At 40.0% G+C, this 23,600-nt stretch overlaps 1 protein-coding gene across 2 annotated transcripts in view; it reads left to right on the top strand.

Moving 5' to 3' along the window:
* Positions 1-22,892, top strand: part of SYT1 (synaptotagmin 1) — a 336,960-nt gene extending 314,068 nt beyond the window's left edge. For both annotated transcript variants that reach the window (XM_057377405.1, XM_057377404.1), the window contains exons 10-11: positions 15,502-15,635; positions 19,746-22,892. In XM_057377405.1, coding sequence (XP_057233388.1) covers positions 15,502-15,635; positions 19,746-19,952 — 341 coding nt within the window. In that variant the 3' untranslated portion in view covers positions 19,953-22,892. The remainder of the gene's footprint in view (positions 1-15,501; positions 15,636-19,745) is intronic.
* The last annotated feature ends 708 nt before the right edge of the window (positions 22,893-23,600 follow it).

Genomic DNA, 23,600 nt, shown 5'->3' with positions numbered 1-23,600 from the left:
CAACTCTTAATTAAACAATTCTTCTCTATAGATGAGCAATATTTATGACCAAATATGTAATAACTCTCTTGGAAAATGTAGTGAACTTCACTCACAGTTGGATCTCGATTAAATACTCTGCCCTGCTTGTCTCTTTTCAATTGGTAATACAGCTACAAATCCCACAACCTGAAATGAAAGTGAACAGGGCTTCAAATCCCACCATTCCCTATTCCGCTTAAATTTTTATCCAGCACACCACCATTTTTTATCAGCCACTAGCATAGCTGAGATAATGGGATGTAACTTCCTTGTTGACTCCAGCTAAAAAAAATTAATTAGCAGCAAGGTGATTATAGGCTGAGTTACCCAATTCCATCCTCTGGGTGCCACCACACTGCCTTTCAGAGTGGATCATTCTGAATTTAGCTTCAGCCAGAGGGCTCCCCCAGGCCCCAGAGTCTGCTTTCCAGGCTCCCACTGATGAAAAGTGCTTACTGGTGTGACGCCTTGTGGATATTTATTGTCTTACACCACTGTTGGTGTCATGGCTTGTGAGCTTCTGCTTTACCTTCCTTTGATTCTGGGGGTGAATAAGGGTATCTTGGTGTATCTTCAGCTATATCATAGACAGTTGTTATTTGCTGATGTTGATATATTTGTGCATATTTGAATTGTTAAGGCAGGCTTTCACAAAAACAACACACTGGGATCTGACAACAGCACTCAACCACAGCATCTTACCAAGAAAGGAGAAAATGTAACAAGAACATCAATTTGCTAGAGGGTGAGCACTATATAATTAGGAAGCTGCAGCTTTATTCTTGTCTCAAAAGCTGCACAAAGCCATGAGTATTTCGGCATTCCCTCAGCCATTGCTTATTTTTACCCAGAAAACCTGCTGGTTGGAAGAATCCTACTGATTTTCTTCCCCTAAATGAATACAAGACAAACATGCAATCTTCTTTTTTATTGTTAGCCTAGTACCTTTACTCTTAAAAGAGATGGTAAAATTTCCATGGGCAAAATATTAATTTTTGCCACTATTTGCACAGTGCTTTGCTTTAAGTTCTGCAAGGAGACCACCCCACTCATTTTGGTTGTGTGAGAGAAGGGATGCCGTGGCTGAGGATTAGAAAAATGTGTATATGTGACAGTTTCCTACCCATTGCAGCCAAAGACAGCAATCACAGTGACATGAAGGTTACTAAGGCTGAAATGCTGGTGTTGCTTAACAGCAGTTAACAATGGTTTAACAAGGTATCCATCTTGTCACATTTTCTTATTCTTCAGATTGTTTCCTTTCTGTGAAATAACATACTTATAAATAAGAACAAATCTTCTCTGGATTTCAAAATACAAACCCGAACTTAGTTGTACCATGATTTTGTTACACCTCCTAACCTGCTGTGGTACTCGTGCAGCATGAGAGGAGCCGCGAGGGGTGCAATAGAAGACTTTCCCACTTCTAAAGGCTGTGAACTGGCCCTGCAAATCTAGCCCTCATTCACACACAGCAGATACAAAATCTATAGATTCCAATCACATCTACATGGAGTTGCATCCTTTTGCCAGTGCCATAGTGGGTTAGTTATCTTACAAACCTTCTCTGATAGAGAATGCTCGGAATAGATGCATGCACATATACAGAACTGTAATAACAAGTCCTCTGTTCTGCCTCTGCAATGAGCTGAATTATTAGCAAACATTATATTTCAGGGGAGATTTTCTACAGACTACAAGGCTGATCACAAGTGAGAGAGAGACTACATCTATGATTAGAGGAAGTCTTGGTGGAAGGACCACATTGGCTGTGAACCAAAATTTATGTCAAGAGAGTGAGAGCAATTTAAACTCCACTGCAGTCTAATGCTGTCTTTCCAGCCAAAAAGAATGTGTTAAAAACATTTGAAGCCGATYACTGATATGTGTCTTGGGATTATTTCACTCTGCAGCTATTAAGGAATGTAAGGAACAGTGTGTGCTCGTGTCTGTAAATCTGGTTTGGAGCTATACTTCAGTAAGAAGCATGATAATAGTGAGACGGAAGTGGTCTCTCCTACTGCTAAGGATTTGTTTTTTAATTATTATTTACTTTGTTTCTTCAATCACTTTGCTTTACTCATTTGGCTGTGAGGCAAACACGTTCCCTGCTGATTTATCTCCGCTCAGCCAGAGGCTTTTGCTACTCGGTTTGATTCCTAATATGGTAGTGATAGCAGATTCTGTCTGACTTCCAGAGAGCTCCTCTCAGCTCCTGGAATGCAGCAGGGAAAGAGTCCTGCAGAGGCCAACAGAGACAGTTGTTGCATTAATACTAATAAGGAGCAGAAAAYGGGCTTCCCCTCATGTGCTAAATCACTGTCTAAATCACCACTTTTCCCTTACTTTATGGTAAGGGTGCAAATTGTTTCCCATTACCCAGCTGAATGGTCTTTCTTGGTTGCATCAGAAGACCTGTTTTTCATAAAGTTTAGAAAAGATCTACTTCATCACAATGAAGTTTTTTATATTAGTGAATGGCTTGACAGTGACAGTGTCAGGGGATTAATTAAGGCCAAGAGGAATAATATGTTACAAGAATTGAAAAAAAAACTTAGGATTTCCCAGCTTTTTATTTAGTTTTTCTTGCCTATTTGATTCAACACTCAACTTTTCAGTGTTCTGAAATATCCACTGTTAGTAAAAATACGTTTTTTTTTTCCTTTTAAGAAAAGTTCTTCACGTAATAGTCTTATCAAACCCACCAAATTTAGAAATGGCCTTTGCTGCTGACAAACCAAAATCCAAAGGATTAAGTTCCTCTACCAATCAGGGTCTCTAAAAGGTTAATGTGGAGTTGGAAATTAATTTCATTCCAAATACAGAACAATAGTGTGTAGTGACATGACTTTGTGATAAGCATTTGTTAAAGCTAAATCCCCCCTAAGCCCTGCAATTGTTTTCCTTTGTGCTAATGGCAAGCTAACCAGAGGCACTCCCTCTCTCTCCCTTTCTCCTTCTCTCCTAAAAGTATCAGAAAAGCAGGTTATTGTTTGCTAAATCTGTCCCTTTTTTATTAGCTTAAAACCTCAGTTCTCCTTAGTATGTTCTTTTTAACATTTATGATCTTCATTTGTAACAGGTGAATTTTTTTTTTCTGAAACCCACAAGTTGATATCATTGCTTGCTGATGGCCATTAGGGGCATGTACAGTAAACATAAAGAATTTAAATTAATTCTTACTGCTGGGTGACTGTCTTAGCTATCATGGTTCACAAGCAAAAAAAACCCAAAAACTAGAGGCCTGTTGTCACCTAGGTAGCGGCTAAAGCAGAAAAGTGCTCAATAGGAGTTTGCAGAGGAAAGCTGAAGCCTGGGATGCCTGGGAAATTGATTGCTTCGTGTTCACACCAGTGATTTTTAACAGGAGCTAGGTGCCTCTGAAGATGGACCCATCTGCAAATATTTGATACCTTTGGAAATCTGTTCTAAATTTGGTGAACACTGCTTGGAAAATGTACTGTTTTGTGAGCTTAGTTTCACTTAAATTATTTCTATTCTTTGTTATGCCCCAGGAGTATTACCTTGGCTTGGAAACAGTGTAATCTACTTCTCCTTCACTATAGTTTCCTTTATCCATTGAATCCAAATAACAACACCAGTTTCACTCTTCTGTCATCCTCTTCCTCCTCATCCTCATCTAGTAATCACAGACACTCGGGCTTGTCGTTTCAAATATTCCTCCTTTCAGTTCTGGAGGGCCAAAGGGTTTCAGAAATTCATATGTGCTTTTTGGATCCCTGGGTCATTTGATTTTAATACAGATCATGATTCATTGACTAGACTACATTAGGATCTTGTTCAATGGAATAGGAGGCAGAAATACACTAATCTGCCCAGATTCAATCTAGTTTGTCAGAGAAGCACATGAGCAGATTGCTCCACCACTTTGGAACCAAATTGGCTATCTGCTTTATCACTTTGTAGCAGGTATCTGAGCTGAAAACTATCATGTACCCTTGAATTTCTGAAAGGTGGTGTCACATTTGACTGCTTTTTAAAATAAAGTGGTGTACCGTCAGTGGTGAGCATGTCAGTCAAACATCCGTTTGTGCCATTAACTGACTGGGCCAATTTGAAGACGAATTCAGGTGGTGTTAAAAATACTTCCATCTTTCACCTAATGGCATTATTTTTCAAGTTATCTGTGCTCTTGTCTTACATCAGGACTGATGTTCTCAGCAGCAGGGTGTTCTTTATGCAGATACTGTTGGCCTTGAATCTTTTCCTTGAATCCTAGCTCTTGAATAACTCCTCATCTTGTTCTTTCCTGCAACTTCTCTGGAGTGAAAAAAACAAACAGTTTGTTCTCCCAAGGACTTCAGCAGTTTGATGACTCTTCAGTGAACATAATCTCAATGTTATTCTTTACTCTAAATAAGAATTTGCCTTAAGTTTCAGGTCACTGCTTCTCATTATGTGTAATTGACAGGAATGCGAGCAGGCATGCAGCCTCCTAGCCTTTTTCCTCCAAGTACTCCAGTTAAAAATCTGACCTTCAGGCTTTTAAAACCTGGGAAGGGGCGGGATTCTAAAAAATAGGTTTTTCACTCAGCTGTCATTTTTTTTTAAAAACAGATATAACTTAGCTGAACTCAAGTGAAAATGCTGACAAATTGAGCCTACCCTGTAGCTTCTCGTGATGAGATTGAGATGCAGATACTGTCCATCCCAATAAAATCTGCTTTTGATCTCTTTCCCCTTACTGTGGTTAAACTTAATCCAAAACAAAAGAAATTTTCCCAGAAATCTTGGGAAACATTATCCAGAATAGCCCCTTCCACTCCCTGAACAGATGCAGTTCTTTCCTTGGAGTCTTCCAGGAATCTTCTCACAGCCAGAAAGCCCATGAGCTAAGCTTGTCCTTAGCCTTGGCTCTGAGCAGGGAATAGAGAAGGGTTTCTTGTGGCCTCTGTGTTTAAAGAGCTTCAAAAATATAACTGTATTGTGGGTTGTCTTAGGTTTCATATATGGGATTGGTGCTCTGTGTGTTGAGGCAGTAAAGAGTTTGATCCCCCAAGCCACACTAAAATTAGATATGACTTCCCAAAATCCTGCTTAACAGACATTGGATGTGCTGGGAGCCAGGGAGAGGAGGGGAAAGGGAGCTGTTGAGTATTTTTGTCAAGAGATCCTGAATACATATTTTGTAGGCTAAAAGCAAGACAGGTACAATCATGTACCTTCTTCCTTCCATTTATGTTTTTTTCCTTGAAGCTCAAATCCAACAGAAAAATAATGGAAACAAAATGAGAGCTAAGATTTATATAAATGAAAGCTTCTCGGTAGAAAAGGTACCGAGTATTATTTCAAATTGAGACAGATCTGGATGCTGATGGAACCCCTTTATACATGAAGCCACTGATAAATGAAATGTAGTTTGAAAATCTTGATATGCTCTTTAAATAAATATCAGCCTTGATAAAGCATAACTAGGATTGGTTTCTCAGCTATGAAGAGTTCAGATGAGGCTGCTTGACTGGTAGTCACTGATGTTGTAGGACTGCTTTGTCTGTGCTATCTTTACTGCAGCATTCCTGCAGTATTAGCTCTGTGCTATTTCTAGTTTAATCATCGGAATAAAAAAAAAATCATGTCTCCTTCGCATTGTCTGGGAATGAAAGCTTACCTGGATGAGAGAAGCAGTTTACAAAGTGGCAGCGCCAGGTTTTTATTAAAAGCATCAGAATTATTTTGCGGTACATTGCCTTGCATTTTGCTGGTGACTCATTTGTATAAGCTGAGGTAATTGGGTGTTTCCTACCCTTTCGATCATATGTAGATAAAACTCCCTGCTGCTTTGCTTTTCTATTTTTTCTGTCCTCTGCTTCTCCTCCCACCTCACCAAATGTTATTTCGGACTGTGAAGGTATGGATGGAATACAGGGAAACAACTGTTTGCTGTATTTGAAGAAAATTGTCATGTGTAAACAATATGATAATTCAGTGGTTTTGATCTGAGGCAGCCTTTCTAATCTACTTTACCTTGTTTTCAGTGTGTTGCTTCTATCCCTCTATGCAAGAGCACACAGGTCACTGTCAAGCAGGGCATGTTTGTTTTTTTTCCTTGCGAAGACAATCACAACACAATACTGCCATGCTGACGTGCAGCCAAGCTGTAAAACCTCTCTGTGGAAGTGTTGGCTTGGAGAGTTGGGACTACAAAATGTATATTCTTACTACAGTAAATTGCTAAGATGCTAGTTAGACCAATTTTTAATAGGCTTTCTCTGTGTTTCAGGGTCCCTCTGACACTCACTCAGATGTGGTTTTCTTTATTACCCAGTAATACTGGAATGCCTATCTGCTCTCAATGTAGTCTGAGATTAGGATTTATTTTGCCTCATAGTTGTTGGATTTAGGGGTTGGGTGGGATTTTGGGAGCAGGGAGGTAAAAGGAATGTTTGTTATCAATCAGAATTTCATTAAAGAAAAAAAAAATTGTCAACAGTTTCCAGGGAAAATAAATGGACAATGAAGGTTGCTCCCTACCACACTAGGTCTCCATAACGTTTGTCCTAAGTAAAGATACCTCATTTGTCTGCCATGATTTTTTTTTTTTAAGAGGTGTCATTTATACTTCTTTCTGACTGGCATTGCTTCCTTTCATTTAGTTCTTTCTGTTGATCCAGCCTTTCATGGCATGGTCTGGGTTTTTTGCTTTCTTCCAGTTGTTTTGGGTGCCTGTACTCATTCTTGTCTCTATATGGCACACTGATTTTCCTTCCGAGCTATTTGAGACTGGAAGCACTAAGAAATACCATCATGCAAACAGAAATTCTTGACTAACCAAAGCGTTTCCAATCTCCCAGGTTTCTTCCATTCAAGTCCCTTARAAACCTTGATGTTCACACCACCTGCTGGGATTCCTAAAGCTGATGCCTTTCCACCATCACCCAGTATGTAGACACATAGCGTTACACAGTAAATATCCACAGGAGCACAGGGTCAAAGATGATCACACAGGCATGGTGAGTGAGGGCACTCAGTGAAGGTTCTAGCCTTCACTGCACTGAGTAATTGAAAGGAGCACAAAAAATCCAGTGCTCTAGTCAGCAGAGCAAACTGAGAAACTGTTTCATGTATCTTAAAGCCTTATCTTGCACTCCTAAGAGGTGGAAAATGTATATTCAGATTTCATCAGCACTCAGAGATCTTTGAAAAACATACCCTAAATCACCAATAAGCAAGTTAACCTCCTGGCTCTCTTCAAAAGGCGGGTACAGAGCAAAAGCCTGTGTTTAATTGCTTAATATTCTAAAAGAAAATAAATAAGCAAAAAAAACTCTTAAGCTGGCAGAGCTGTACGAAGAGTGGAGACTTGAAAACATGAAGTTTAATTTCTGTCTATCACACTTTATACAGCTGTATTGAGGCAGCTCTCCACCTAGGTATCTGCCCTTCCAAACCCCAGCCTTTGCCACCTGAGGCTCCCCAGTGTGCTCATTCCTCATCCTAGTGTTTGGATTGTGGCCTCCACTCAGCAGTGTGTGCCTCCATGAGGTGTGACAGCTCTGTCCCCAAACCAGCTCTGTCCCCAAACCAGCTCAGCTCTGCAGGGCTTCAAGGCCCTGGCTGACAGTCCAGGGCAGCACATCGTTATTTGCCCAGCTCCTGTTGTTTTCAGCTAACATCTCCCAAGAACTGCTTGTAGCTTGGGCTGTTTGGGGTGTTCTGATCCTCTCCTCACTCTGCTGCCTGTTACTATTCCTCAGTCCCTGTCAATTCCCCCTTCCCTCCTCCCTAGTTCACTTGAGGACAGTCTTTTGAATCTCTCTAAGCCTTTTTTGCATTATCTTCCGGTATTTTCACTGCCATCAATTTAATATTTTTTTTCTCTACATGATCAAAAGGCATTACCTAAATTCTAGCTCAGCAGTCTGCTGGAATTTGCTGTCTCGGGTATTGCCAGTTTGCTTTGGTTTTAGTCTGGATTCCTGTCCTGGAGAGTCTGCCTATATCAGCAGCTCAAATTAATACCTTCCCACTATTTGATATAAATGTCTCCTTCATCTTAGTTGCTTTCTACTTGTATACAGTAGAGTAGAAAGTAGTCTACTTGTATACAGAAAGCATTCTGTAGAATGCTTTCTACTTGTATACAAGCACTTTATTACAGTATGTATTTTTATTTCTTTATTTGTTATCTAAGATTGCAGGTGCCCTTCTCCACTAAGTTAAAATTTTGCAATGGAATGCTGTCTCTCCCCTTCCTTGCTACACTCAAGTTTCTTGAGCAGTCAATTCCTCCCCTTTTGGTGCAAATACAGGGCATCATGGTTTACTGCTTTGATGCACGTACTTTCCATATAATCACACTTACAAGGTGCTTGGCTGGATAGCTTTGCTTTTCCACAAGAGTATTCTGTGTTTATCCACAGCCTGAACTCGAGGTGCATTTTCCTGTTGGTTCAGCCCTGTTGGTTTGTTGCACTTTATAAAACTTCTTTGTTTTGCCTGTGTGTAACTGCTGAAATGAACCCCTTGGATGCAACAGATCAGCTGTCCTTGCTCTGGCAGTGAATTTAATCATAAGCTCATAAACACTAATTTGAGCTGGTTTTAAATAAGAGTTTTGGCGCCTCCCTCCCCGCCCCCCCTCCAGTTTTCTGCCACTTGCCCCATCTGGCACTGTGACTTTTGTTGTTAATGTTCCAGTAGGAAGTGCTGTAGGTGGAACTGCAGACTCAAGAGCGGGCTGAATAGCCCTCAGGCCACTGTGGACATTTCTATTTCCACTGTCAGCTCCACATGTTCAGCAACCTCAGTTTGGGATTCTTGGGTGAGGGAATCGTTGGCTGTCGGTTTTACAGCACCTCCTCCTTCCCAGAGCTCCCTGGTTCTCTGGATTCAGCATTTCAATAGTGACTTCATGTTCATGTAACTGCACCAGTGAAGAGTTGTTATTTTGAGACACTTTGCTACACTCTCCACTTAACTTTTTTCATTCTAGGCAGGCTGTTATTATTCTTATAAATACCAACCCCTTCTTTCCCATTATAAATTGATTCCTGGACTCTGTTATTCCTATGAAAAGCTGTCTAATGTTACTGAATATGAAAATACAAATGTTTTCATTTATAAATTACCCAGTCTTACAGTATCTTGTCTTACTTTTTGTGTGTGGACTGGGTCTGGAGCATCCACCCATGGCATTGGCAAGTGTGATAGGAATGTTTTTAGGAGAGTTTTTAGGGTTAAACTGTCCACAGCTGTCCTGGCCATTCTGACAGCCCCTCTGGACTGCTTGCAGCTTCTCCCCTGCATTCATGGCCAGGCCGTACTGGGAGAGTCTCCAGCACTCAGTCCTCAGCCCCCTTAGCAAAAGGGATTTTAATATGTGTTTTGTTGGGGTCAGGGCTGGCATAGACACTGCACAGGAACCTGCAGCAAGTACTTTTTGCTACCCATCTCTCTCTCAGGTACTGGCTACTGCCAAAAACTTGGCCCATGACATCAAGTAATCTGCAACCTGGTGGGGTTATGGAAGGTGTGATGAGAGTGGCAAAATACCAGCATTAGCTGAGGATTGGACATTATATAACAAATAAACTTCAAAAAAAGTAAGCCCTGTTTTTAAGGAAATCTGATAAGAAAAACATCATAAACCATATAGTTCATGCCAAAAGAATTGTTTCTTATGTGGGAATGTTTTCCAGTATTTCTCCTGAGACATCAGCTGCTCCTTAAAAATAATGGCCTAACTTTAATTTGCTCATTTATGGAGGARGGTAGAAGGCCCAACAGCTTGTGTCAGTGGATATAAACTGTAATTTTATGCAGGCTACAAGGTACCATACCACTTGTGCTCCTTCTTAGTCATGGTACCATATATTGCTTTTCCCTCCTCTGGCTTTCCTTCCTATTCAAAGTTACTCATTCTGGTTGAGAAAATCCAGGCATGGTATCACTCTAAACTCATTATTTCAGAGACTTTTTTTATCCCCTCTCATCCAAACACTAATAAACAGAAGAAAAAAAAGTCAGAGGAAATAGTTGATGTCCTGGATGCCACCACAGGCATTGTGTGGATTGTCCCTCTCCCTCAGGAGGAGGGGTTTATATGCCCACAACTGGAGCATGTCCCACAACTCTTGGGAAAAAACAGTRAATCTGTGGGAACTCCCAGCAAAGTTCATCCTGTTTTGCTTTGCTCTTAGAGCCCTGCTGCTTTCCTTAGCACAGCTCAGGCCTGTGCTGCTGTTTCTCTCCAAAGGCACACGGGCACAGCCGGTGCCATCCCGGGAACGGTCTCTGTAGAAAATGAAGGTGTTTGCTCTATTAATGGCAGTTTTCCCCACTGTCTGCCAAGGGAGCTTCCTCTGAAGCCTGTTTGGACAGAATGGGAACAGGCTGAGGGTGCAGTATTGATTCCAGCTCTGGTCCAAGCTCCTGGCTTGGTCTTTCCTCTGCTTTTCAGCTCGCTGCTGTGTTGCAGGATGAGAGTGGCTCCTTAGCCCAGAACTAAGGACACACCCTGCAAGTCACCTCTGTCCTAACTGCATTTGCACAGCTGTTTGTGAAGTTGTATTTCCAAACCTCATTTTCTCTGCTTCTTGAATCAATTTCCAAGCTCTTCAGGAAGTCATTCTGCTTCCTGGAATGGAAACTCTACTGTCTGCTGACACCTTTGCTCTAAATATTAGTGATGTTGAGCTTTGGCATGGGTTACGCATAAATTTTCTTCTGATAGGGAAAAAAACACGTGCTAATGAGCACCCAGTTATCCTGAACATTTTGAAGACAAAAATACAGCTGGAGGCAGTTCTGGCACAGTGTTTCTTCTCTATTTCCACATTTCAGTGGAGAACATCTTATTACAGTGTTTTGTCATATGAAACTATTCATCTGTATCTATGACTAGTTTGTTCTGGCTCAGTTTTTTCCCTGTTAATCATGTTAGGCTTACTCAAGRCTTGTAGAGGGTTTTCTCTCATCTCACTGCACAGGGCTGCATGAGATTTTTTTCTTTAAACTATTAAGCTCCTCCTGCCCACAGCCTCAGGACTGAAACTCCACACCAAATCAATTCCAGTGTTATCCCTGTGGCATTTGCCAAATTTATCACCTTCTAGGTGCTTTTCTTTTTATATTTTGGTTAGATTACAGAAGCCTTAAATTTATTTGTAAAAGTATGGGCATTGTCCTTCTGTTCGCATTCAGAATAAACCATTGTAATAAAATCATCCCAAACTGAATATATTGCTGATGCTTTTTTTTCTGAAGATCCATACAAATGGAAATTTGTCTGCCAAATTCTCTCCTACTTATGTGGGAAATTACTTTTCATTAGCTACTTTTCCCTATAACAAATTTTTCATCTTAAAACCCCTTGAAAAGCAGTCATTCTCAAGTTCTACCTTTTCCTGACATTCTGTCTTTTGTCACAATTTTCTTCCTTTGAGCTATAGTATTTTTTCCCTTTCAAAGTTTGCTTTTGTAAAATCTCTTAACAGCTAAGTGCATTTTGTCTGCAACATGTCTGTAAATAGTCATTCTTTTAAGAGGGTTCCAATTGAATATATATATATATATATATTCCTCATGGTCCAGATTACTGTAGAAGTCCTCATAAAACATACCATTTTGATTACTTCTTAAATAATGTATTGCCATCGTACTACAAATTTCAGGAAAATAAAATGTGTCAGCTGGTCCCACTGTGCTTTAAAAGCAGTTCAACTAGCCTCCATTGAGACATTACTGTGAAATCTACAATGCACAATTAGTTGTGAATTTTACATCTTTTTAGCATTCCTGGGTAGACTGTTAATGAGGGAATAAATAGCACAGTTTTATTTATTTCCACACACTGCTTGAAATGAATTATTAAACAAGGGACACAAAGCTATTCTGTCCCCTTCAGCAGAGGGACATCTGGATGCAACATCTTTTCTTCCAGATAGATGGGTTTGGTCCTTCCAGAGATACCTATGGATGCAATGTGGTTCTAGGTCCCTGTTTACTTGAAAGGAATAAAGCTGCTTAGAAAAAACAGTGGTGTTTACCCATGGAGAGAAATGAATATTTTGTGGTGCAATCTGTTTAACTGAAGATAGATATTTACTCTGGAATGAGATAACTATCTGGGGTACCTAAAGAGAAATGCTTGTTTATTTTCACTGGCATCAGATGTGGACATTTCTGCTTGGTCAAAATAATTCTGCCCTTTATGACCAGGCCAGGCACTTAACAGGCAATTTATCTTTGCAAAGCTATAATATCARTTCTGTCATCCTTATTAGTCTCACTTCTTCAGTGAGACTGTTTACATGTTAAAGTATTACTCAGCATGAGTAATGGGGCCAGCACCGAGGTTATGTTGCAAGTAGAGATGAGAGAAGTTTCCATTAGCATTAAACCTTATCTCACAAAAATCACTGGAGACTGGCACTTCCCAGAGGTTCTGCTTTCTTGTCATTATCATCCCTTCTTCCAATAATTGATTCCGAGCAGTTCAGCTTCTGTTATTTAGTGGAAGAGAGTCTGTCCTTCTCAGAGATTTATTAATGAAGTCATGAGAAAGTCTGTGCTTAGGTATCAGGTTTTCTGTGTAAAGTGCAAGCACATAGATTGCTGGGGAGTTGAGGGAGTCAGTGTTGTGGAACATGGGAGAATGTAACTGAAGGTAGAGCAGTGCTGGAGGGGCTCATGTACGGGACACAGGACAGTGAGGAGAGGGGAGAATCGTTTGGATCGGGATACTTCAGAAAATAGGAAACGGAGATACCATCTAATGAGGATGAACTCAGCCAAAATCTCTATTGGCCCAWCCACTTATTTGAGCTGGACACCCTGTTCTGATTGTAAATGTTTGTGATGAGTAAACTTCTTTAATACTTACCTGTGAAACTAGCAAAGAAGGAACATGGTTTCAGTTAAGTGATATCTGATTTGGATTTGGATTAGCATAACCATTTCACCCTCAGGTTAAAGGCAATTGGAATATTATAGTGTGTTATATACTGTGCTCCATTTGGTACCTCTGCCACTCAGTGCTGCACTACGGTGGCACCACTAGGTTTTTCCTGCTGAACAACTGGCATTTGACTGAGCCTAACTCAACTCCCCACACCGACAAAAGAAACTGATCAGGACATTAAAAAGACACACAGAAATGTGTCTTCTGGGTCTTGTCCCATGGCCGTGAGTTATCCAAGTCAGGTTTTGCTCTAACACGAGCATGAAGAAGAGCAAGAAGATGGAAACTATAGAAAGAAGCAAATAATTTAAGGTGAATGTACACATAGATGTACAAGCATTCACAAATACTGATTTCTAGTTTAAATTTTTTTTTTCTCCAAAATACAGATTTTGTTACCAAAATAGAAATATTTCTGCAGCACTTTATAAATCATTAGTGTACCATTTTTTATGGACATAGGAATTTATGGACATCAAATCTGTGTATATTGTGTGTGCACAGGCACGATCAGCAAAGGATTGAGTTATATCACCTGCATGTATTTTAATAAATTATTCTATTCTAAKACCCTTAATAATAATGTATTACTGTACTGTTTAGCCTTCCAGCCTAGTTACTCAAATTATATTTTTACAGCATCTTATTCTTATATCTTGACATTCTACCACTGACTCACTGACTACTAAACTTTCTTAGTATACACTAGCTATACTGAAACCATCATTTTGAAATTAAAACAATTTTGCATTCCTCATGGAGCCTCAGGAAAAGTGATGAGCTTTTCTCAGGTATCAGCTAATGGTGAGGAAGTCCAGATTTGCCTGCTTTCCACCTTCAAAACCCTGTGTTCAGTGATGTTAATTCAGTATTAAAAAAGAAACAGACCTCTGTTGGCTTTTTTGCCAATACATTTTGCTCTTCACGTGATACTCCTTAATTCACATATTGTGCAGCCACAAGGAACCCTGAAAATCCCATCTTGCCTCAAGCAAAAACCTATCTAGATTTAATTTCTGTTTGAACTTCAGTCTTGAGGGAAAAGGAGACTTAACCCTCTGTAACAGAGATTTCATCACTGGAGAAGCTGTTCCAGCTGTTTCAGCCTTACTACTAAAATACATGCCTATTTCTAAGTTAGAATTTCTCTAATTCCTTCTCACGGCCATGGGATCTTTCTGAGCCCTTGTCTGCTCCCTTGAAGAATCCACTACCAAAATTATGCTCCCTACAGAGGCACTGTAGACTCTGATCAAGTCACTCCAGTAACTTAACTGTCCTGAACACCCAGGTCTTCCACAGAAAGGTGTATTTTGACTATAGAAGAGTGCACTTCCTTTTGTAAACATTAATTTCATTGCAGAACTGTAAAGCATGGCTTGTTCATAGTAAGTGCTGTGTTCATTTGTCATTCTGCTGTAGCCCCAGCCTTTTCTCAGGAGGGAAAGGAGAAACCCTCTGTTTTGATAGTTTGTGTTATTCAGGCTCTCTTATTTATGCTGCTGGTGACTTATGTCTGGCAGCCATTTCATGTAGCTCCTACCAGCTCTCTCAAGAGAAGGCTTGCCTAAGGCCAGAGAGGTACCTGCCCAAATTTTGGTGACAGCACCATACAGGTTATTGAAAAGGATGACCTTGAGATGCCTCAAATGTTGTTTTTTGGCAAGCCTAAACAGAGAAATAGCTGAACTCAGTGAAGGCACTGCTAATTCCCAGTTTCATGGAAGAATGCTAGTTCACTCTCCAAACTTAACAAGAGCAGGTTAAGGACTCACAGCATTGTTCTTTTAAGCAGGCAAAACTTGCACTGAAATTGTCATCACCAAAGTACCTCATCACCACTGTAGTGTCCAGGAAAGTTTTTCTTGCACAAGGAATACCTGATTAAGTACCAAATGAGTTCTGTCACTTTGCCACCAGAAGCCATTTGAAATAACAAAGAGAATTCAGCAGAGAGTGGCAAAACCAATCTGTGATTTACAGCAGAACCCACAGTGGCCCCCACTGGACTCTGGCTGTGTGCAGCACTGAGTCCAAGGGCTGGTATTGAAGGGGCAGAGTCCTTTCCTGCCAGGCAACGCTGGACCCTGCTCTGTGTCAGTCACAGTCCAGCAGCAGGGTCAGGGACAGGAAAATCACGATGCAGCACCTGCCCAGGGAGTGGTGGGATCAGCTGGAGGTGGTTGCAGAGCACCCAGCCACACCAGCCCTGTATCTGCTGTGAGCATTCAGCAGCGCTCACCGGTCTTGGGACAGCCACCCCACAAACCATTGCTAAGAAATGCTTGCAGGATGGCTAATGAGCTGTGCGACAAAGTTAGGTGGAATTTACCGTGCCTTCATGATGTTAAGGAGATAATGCTATAAATACTTCGTACCTTTTCCCATAAGGAATACTTCACAGTCATACAGGAGCTTTTCTATAGTAGAAATTATTACTTTGTTTAAATACAAGCTGTCAATGTTGTCTTTTTATCTTTTTTAAATTACATGTATGGGATTAAAATTTGTAGAAAACCGAACTCTTCTTAGCTCTACTTCTTCTCTTGAATGCTTAGATCCCTATGTGAAGATCCATCTGATGCAGAATGGTAAGAGGCTGAAGAAGAAAAAGACTACAATTAAAAAGAACACTCTGAATCCCTACTACAATGAGTCTTTCAGCTTTGAAGTACCATTCGAGCAAATTCAGGTAATGTCAAATAGTGTTTTGTCTTCCCTCCGCATTCCATTTCTCAGCCCTTATAAATATTTAACAGGAATCTTGTTAATTATCACATGTGCATGCATTCATTAGCACCTAGGTGCTAGTCCTGTGCTACATTAGATGAGTGTGACTGCTTCAAGAGGAAAATGATAAAATGTGATGTACTTACGAAGCTTTGATTCATCAGTGAGAAATGGATAACTGACATTTTCTGTTAACAGAAAAGGATTTGGGGGAGAAAAATCCACAGGGAGATAGTGAAGGAATGTGCCAGTAGAAAGGTGTAGGGATAAAAGAAAAGCCATATATATTCTTCCCTAAATTATTTGAAATAAGTTTGCATTATCAGTTAAATTTGTGTTSCTTATGCATTTATTTGCCCTGGTTTTTGAAAGCACTGCAGCACTCCTCTTAAGTAAAACACCTAATTCATACACAGCTTTTTTCCAGTTTTTTCTTAGCACCTCAGGAGAGCTCTAGTAGTTGTCCAGATGCTGGTCCCAGAGTTCAGTGCCTAAAGTTAAGGGTCTCAGAAATCAGTGCAGTTGCCTCCATTAGCAGTGGGAGATACCAGGACAAAGGCATTGTGTGATTTTTTTCAGGGACTCAGACTTGCCTGTCTTTGAGCTGCTGGGAGGCAAACCATCTCTCATGAGAGAATAAACTTCCTTTGATGTTAACTAGTCTTTTATCTCAAGAGAAATCTCTTTTTAACTATCTCAGGAAGTATGTGGGAAAGGAACTGCATGCTGGCTTCCCACCTGGCCATGGAACCCCAGGACTGTGGAGATATTAGGCAATACAACAGCTTTTCTGGGTGCAGCTGAGTGGGGAAAGTATCCTTTCAGGGGCCTCCTAGTTTGAATGACTATGATTTAAAATGTCTGGGAATACATCTTTTTGTGGATTGGAGGACAGGTGATGGTAATGAGTTAAGTGCCGTACTTTTAAACTTGTAATTGAAAAGTTTTAATGGGTTTAAATTGCTTGGACAAAAGTGCGAGCCCCCTCTTGGTTAGAAGCATGCATGGTATGGGTTTTCACATTCTGTAGCTTGGATTTTGATAGCAGCTGGGCTGGGACTAAGCTCAGGAGTGAAGGCCTATCCTTCAAGTACAACAGTGCTTGCATTTTATTGACTTTGTAGTAACAAATATAATGAAACTAGACAAGGTGAAGCATGGGAATAGTGACTTGGGTGCATGACTAGTTTATTTAGAATTTCTTCGTGCCCTACTACATGTGTCTACCTACCACCTACCTACCTGCTACGGGTGTCTGTGGACTCTAGGAATCAAAAAGTGGGAAATCCAGTGGGGGCTGGATTCCCTTGATTTTAATGAAAGCTGCTCTGTGTGCTTGTGAAAGATCTCATAACAAGGATCAAAGACCCAAAGGTAAAAAAAGATTCATCAAATCAAATGGCAGTTTAGGTAATGAATGTCTTGATTTCCAGATACAGACAGGATTGAGGATCTGCAATGGCTACCTCCAAATTACCCTACCAAAGCTTAGGGGCATTCTTGGTACTTGACCATTTTGCCTTCTAATCCTAACTAATTTTTTGAGGTGGATATAGTTGTTTTTTTAAATATTGTGATTTAGATTTTTTAATTTTTGCCTTTTTATTTTATAAGTTTATTAGAATTGCTTTTGCACTATTGACGTGACTATGTAGCCCCAATTTTAAATCTGCAATTATGGACTTTGGTCATATGCCAATGTATTTTGAGTTGGATATAAAAAACTGTACTTAGAAGTGATTTCATCATTAGAAAAACACATTTTAAGTTATTTAGACTTAATATGGTAAGAATCACTGTGACTTTTGTGTAATTCATGTTAAAGTCATTAAACAAACTTTCACAGTCAAAAAATAGTGGTTATACAAGTTTCTTGATTGTTGGAGAATGAAGAGAGATCATGAAGGGAACTCAGGTCAGTAGCAATACATCTGTTTCATTTCAAAGCAGCCAAACATTAACATTTTCAACAATTTGACAGTGACTGTGGGTTCTGGTTCTTACAGGAAAGAAAGTGATGTCTTCAAGGACAGTGGGAGAGCACCACTGGGAGGTCAAATCCAGCTGCTGCTGGCAGGACAGGCACATGTTTTGCCACGTGCAAATCAGCCTGCCTTTGTAGGCAACAGTGTCTCCAGGCCCTTTCAGTCCAAAGGGCTTAATCACATCATGAAAACTGCTAATCCAAGTGTTCATTAGAAGAGGCAGTGCTTTACTAGCACCTCTTGGGTCTTGCCATGCAGCTGCTCCTTTAATATGTGGTACAAAGGCAAAGAGATGCTCATATTTCTCTGTAGGTTTAGTCAAGAGATCATTAGGGGAGAATCATCTCTAAGTTAATCATCTGAGCTAGCTGTTCTTACGTCTTTATAGAATAAGGAAAAGGGTCTTTCATTTACAGTGCTCATTTTTGTCTTATGATTAACATTTAAAAAAAAAAAATCCTGTAATAACTACCCCCCCACCAGCTTCTAGGTACAGCAGGCAAGAATTTTTGTGTAGCAAAGAAAATACTCTCATGCTTACTTTTTTATATGTGATTGTAGCATCCATCTAAAACATAAGTGTTCATTTGGGGAGGTACCATTGAAAGTGAGTGTATTGCAAACAACAACACTGAAATGTAATTCTGGCATCTAGAAATCCTTGCTTCAGAATATTGCCTTTTATTATGAGTGCTCTGCGGAAGGAAAATTTTGAGTTTGATGTATACTTTTGTCATCAGCAACTATATAAATACTTTAGTGCCTGTTGGAATCATCTTTCTCTGGCTCAGTGAATTGAACAATCCTGTAAGGAAATGGACTTTATAAAATAAACCTCATGACCCTAGTCTTGCTACTTTTAAAAGATAATCCTATTAAAAGCCCTGAAATTAATCATTCTAGTAAGAGGTCCAGATTGTAGAGATATTTAGAGCTTTAAATTTAAAAACCTGATTCTAGAGAACAGATTACTTTTCTGGAAAAGTGTTTCAGGGCATTTCTTCCTTCTATTCAGGAAGCTCACACTGGAATCAGGAGAAGAACAGTATGTTCATCTTTAAAAGTAAAGCTCTACCAGGAGAAGTGTTTACAATTTAGTAAAATCAGCCTACGACTGTGGAAGTCTTTGGTGCTGTTGGGGAAGAACACCACTCTACTGAAGGAATTCTGTTTGTGTTCTTTTAACCAATATTAAAGACCTGAAGGAGAGGAATTGTGTGTATGTGCACAAAACTACAAACATAAATGCCTGGCTGGAACACTTCCCAGTGTGCCCCAGCCTAAGTGGATGGAAAAATGTCTATGAGCTGTGACAGATGGGCTCACATAGGCTGTGTGGGACTTGTTTAACCCTGTTTGCCAGAGGTCACCATTCCTACAGAAGTGGCACTCCAACATCAGCTCAGTCATAGGCAGTGCTAGTGTGTCAGAGCCTGAGACAATGGGGGTTTGTGCATCCATTCCAGCTCCCTTAAGCAGGCAGCCTGTTTTCTAGACTTCTTCAGAAATACACAGCATGCACACACTCACACATTCAGAGAGATTAGAACGTGTGTGGGTGTGTGTGTGTGGGTGTGTGTGTATGTGTATGTACATAGTAACTGTAAGGACTGGCTTCTGAATGTATCTGAAAACACCTGACTAGCGTGCTGGATGSATGGTAAGAGTTGTTTAGAAGCAGAAGAGCACCTAATTGAATAGAGTACAGCGTTGCAAACATGCAGCCATTTCTGAACTTCAGCTATTAACTTGCTTACTTATATAATAATGATGTGTAAAATTGCATGACTTTTGAATTGCCCTACCTATGAGTTGTTAATCTGTTAAAGGAGAAACAATCAACCTGAACTTCCAAATGCAGCTCTTTGATGTAAGGGAGCAAGTTTCAAGCTAACAGGGAGGTTATAAACTTAATTTTATTTGAAAGGCTCACAAGAAGCAAAAACAAAAGTTTGCATTTGCTTCTCAGTAGAGGAATCTGCTGCAGCTGTCCCCCCTTCATGGCTCCTCGAGGGCTGGCTCTCCTCACATTCACCCTGCCAGCCTTGCCCTGTCACGCTCACTGCTCTGTCTCTGTCTCATTACAGAAAGTGCAAATTGTTGTGACTGTTTTGGACTATGACAAGATTGGCAAGAACGATGCCATCGGGAAAGTCTTTGTGGGCTACAACAGCACCGGCGCGGAGCTGCGGCACTGGTCAGACATGTTGGCCAACCCCCGGCGGCCCATTGCACAGTGGCACACCTTACAGCCCGAGGAGGAGGTAGATGCCATGCTGGCAGTCAAGAAGTAAATTAAATTAAATTAAATTAAATTAAATTAAATTAAATTAAATTAAATTAAATTATTAAGAAGAAAAAGAAGAAGATGAAGAAGCCTTTCTGCATTTGCCCACATAGTGCTCTTTAGCCAGTATCTGTAAATACCTCAGTAATATGGGTCCTTTCATTTCCAGCCATGTGTTCCTGACACTGATCAGTTGTACTTTTAAATTCCCATTTTAATTTGCACAAATTTAAATGTAGAGAGCCTTTCAAAGGCGCTTCATTTCACTACTGCCCACCCCAGATCTACTCTTCTTTTAAGCAATATGATGTGTAGATAGAGCATGACAGAAATTATTTATTGTATCACACAGTTGTATATATACACCAGTATGCTGAGAATTTATTTCTAGTTTGTGTATTTGTATGTTGTAAGCGTTTCCTAATCTGTGTATATTTAGATGTTTTTAATAAGATGTTCTATTTTAAATTATGTAAATTGACTGAGATATAGGAGAGCTGATACTATATTATAGGGTAACTATTGTATCGTCTGCATTCCAGAAAAAAAAATTATCTAACTTGTAAGGCACTAGTAGTATTACACTGACATCTTAAAGGACAACTTAAATCTGAGCTTTCAACTGGACCATCCTAATAACACGCTTCACATCCACAGTGAATCTTGGAGGGGCAAATCCAATTGGGTAGACTTCTTTCACAGGCAACTTAGCATGATCTGAGTGGTTCCATGGCTGACCTCATGGAGATGTAGCCAGAATCCAGGATATAATTTTTTTGTATATATTCCAAAGCAAATACATAGCAGACTGAAATGGCTTTAGATTGAAAGTTGAGGCAGCAGTTCCATAGGAGACAACAATTTCATCTAACATACAAAGACAGACCACTGCAGCAGCTGTGCAGGGAGGGGGAGGAGGGGGATGCAGCAGTAGTAAAATGCTGCCGTGAAAACAAGTGTAGCTCTCCATTATCACCTTTATACAAAATTTGCATACTGTGAATTCCATCCACAATTTCACATTATAATGAGTTTGCACATTAGACTTTGTAACAAAATATTTTATGATACTAACTCAGATTAGAAGGAATGCAGAATATTTTTTAGACACAGCCGTGTGAGTTTATTATACAATATAGTTTCATGGTAAACAGACAGTATTGTAATCCCATCAGAAGATGACAAAATTTAGCCATAGTTCTAAATGCACTTCAAAGTAAGCCAAAAGAGAACAGCTAGTGACCTTTTATATACTATTTATACTTAAGTTTTAATTTGTCCTTTAAAAAAAAGTGAAAACAAAGAACAAGTTCTAGAAAACTGAAGCAACCTCTTCTGTATACTAGATGCTCGTTTCAGGAGGAGTTTTTAAATGTTTTAAATGTTATTATGTAGTAAATGGCACTATTATGAAGCTATTAGTCATTCCATAAGTCTTGAAAGACTGCTCTGTGTATCACTGTGACTGCCGTGTGTGCTTAGAAATGTAGTTTTCTCAGTGGATAGCAATCAATTTATTCCGTAGTGATATTGTAATAATACTGCCATTCCCTTCTACTGCACTGCCGAAGGAACGCATAGCACAAGCAGTTCCAGTTATTACGGACCAATGTAGAACTGGAGAGCTATGCAGGGGACAAGGATGCTCTAGTGAATGGGTTGACCACGCAGCATTTTGTCAAGCCCTGTGCAATACTCTACATTTCCAACTGCCCTCGCCCCTGCTGCTTTCCCATAGAGTCATCTTACAGCTCCCCAGCATGGCACCTCCACTGCACCATCTCATCAAGTCATTCAGGGCATCACTTCTAGCTCATGTACCGTCATTGGAGGCCCCTCGCTTATCTTTCCAAGCTGTGAATATATTTATAATGCTTTGAAGAGTTCATTATTTTCAGCAATGCAAACTATCCTAGAAATGTGGAAATGCTATTGCTTTTGGAGGGAGGCATGATAATTAACCATTAAAGTTCTTATCAATCTTCTGTATCTAACAGAAACTACGGAAACAACAAAGATGAATGTAATGAGAGAACTGTGCACTGAAAATTAAATTCCACAGCCTCCCTGGAGGCTCTGCTTCTGGGAGAGTTGTGCCAGTCTCAGAGTGCAGTGATGGCCAAGTATCCCTGTTTTTCAGTACTTTGAGGGTAAATGCAGCAGCAAAGTACTGGGAGGAGAACAAAAGCCTGTGTCTCTCCCCACCTCCAAAAGTGAGAATAGCAAGATCCATTTTCTTTTGTTTTTACATGAAACATAGAAAAAACACAAGCGAGACATTTTCTGATAGAAACAGGCACATACATGCAACGCATCAAGCTGGAATATTTTACAATCTTATCCTTAAGGACCAAACCCCACCAAAGAGAAGAAGCAGACAGTCAGCTTTCCAGCCTAAGAGCTTCATGCTCTCCAGCTTTCAGTTATTTATTCAGGATAGCTGAGGTTCCAAGTGCCGGGACTGACTCATTGTGTTAAGGTATTCTTAATGCTTTCTCTTCCTACACTGCCAGACTGAACGTCACCCTAGAACTGGTTTGTAAGGTACAATGATTCTCAGAGACTGAACTTGCCGTGTGACCAAGATGACATTTTTTCATCCTCAAAGAAGCCACATGTACCTTTCTGACAAAGCTGTGTGAAGTATTAGAATCTGATGCTGTAGAAAGATCCTAGTTGCCTTTGTGTATATTTACTGCCTGCTTGAGTGTTTCTCTGTGTGGGTTTTCTCTGTATCTTGTAGAAATGTTTGGGGTGTTTTATCCTGCCATATCGCTCGTGGCCCGCGAGCCGACAACTTTAGCCGTATTTTACCTTCATTTTTGATGAGGTGGTTTATATTTTGTTTCACTTTGTGTAGTGACTTCCCACAGTAGAGTTTTCCAATTGTCGTTAAAATAACATACGTATTACACAGATATTCAATAAAAATGTTTTATTTCCTGTTGATATTCTGACATTTCTCGTTTGATCTAAAATTTTGAAAAGACGTTTCACTCCAGGACTTTCACACAATCACACACTTTGAAGTGTCACAAGTGAAATAGCACAGCACGTTTCGAGGGGCTGTGAAAAGCTGCTTTCATCAGTAAGACAGTCACAGCCAGCAGTGCTCCAGTAGATAAATTCTCCACCTCTATTGCAGATGAAGCACTATTACCTTGTTTACCCAGGAGCCTGATTATTTGCCTCAAAAACCATCATCCTCTATCAAAACATGACCACGACAAAAACTCCCAAGTAGCTGCCTACACATCAGTATTCTTCCAGACAATTGTGTTAGAGCTGTGGCTGCAGTTTTCATTTGGAGAGACATGGTATATTTTAACCTACAAGTGCTACTTCTAAGCTGATCATAAAATTAAACCTCTTGTAGACTAAAGATTATTAAATAAATGCTAAGAACTTTGGGGGAAGGGGCCAGCAAGGAGAAGGTATTTCAGGTTCTATATGCACCAGCCATTTTTGCAGATCTTAATACCAAGACAACATCTTTGTCAGTAAAAACCTGTTCTTTCAACAGGGTAATCAGTTAAAGTCCGTCATTACAACTAATGTAAGGAAAAATGCCTCATATAATAGCTGTTATACCAAGTGGAAAGGAGCAAAAATTACCAATTTTACTCAGCTCATTTAACCCCTAACGGTCAAGAAA

This window comes from Malurus melanocephalus, unplaced genomic scaffold (genome assembly GCF_030028575.1).
Source record: "Malurus melanocephalus ecotype Western Australia unplaced genomic scaffold, MMel_1.1 scaffold_311, whole genome shotgun sequence".
Lineage (NCBI taxonomy): Eukaryota > Metazoa > Chordata > Aves > Passeriformes > Maluridae > Malurus > Malurus melanocephalus.
The sequence above is the reverse complement of the archived record's forward strand: the minus strand, read 5'-3'. Positions and strand labels throughout refer to the sequence as shown.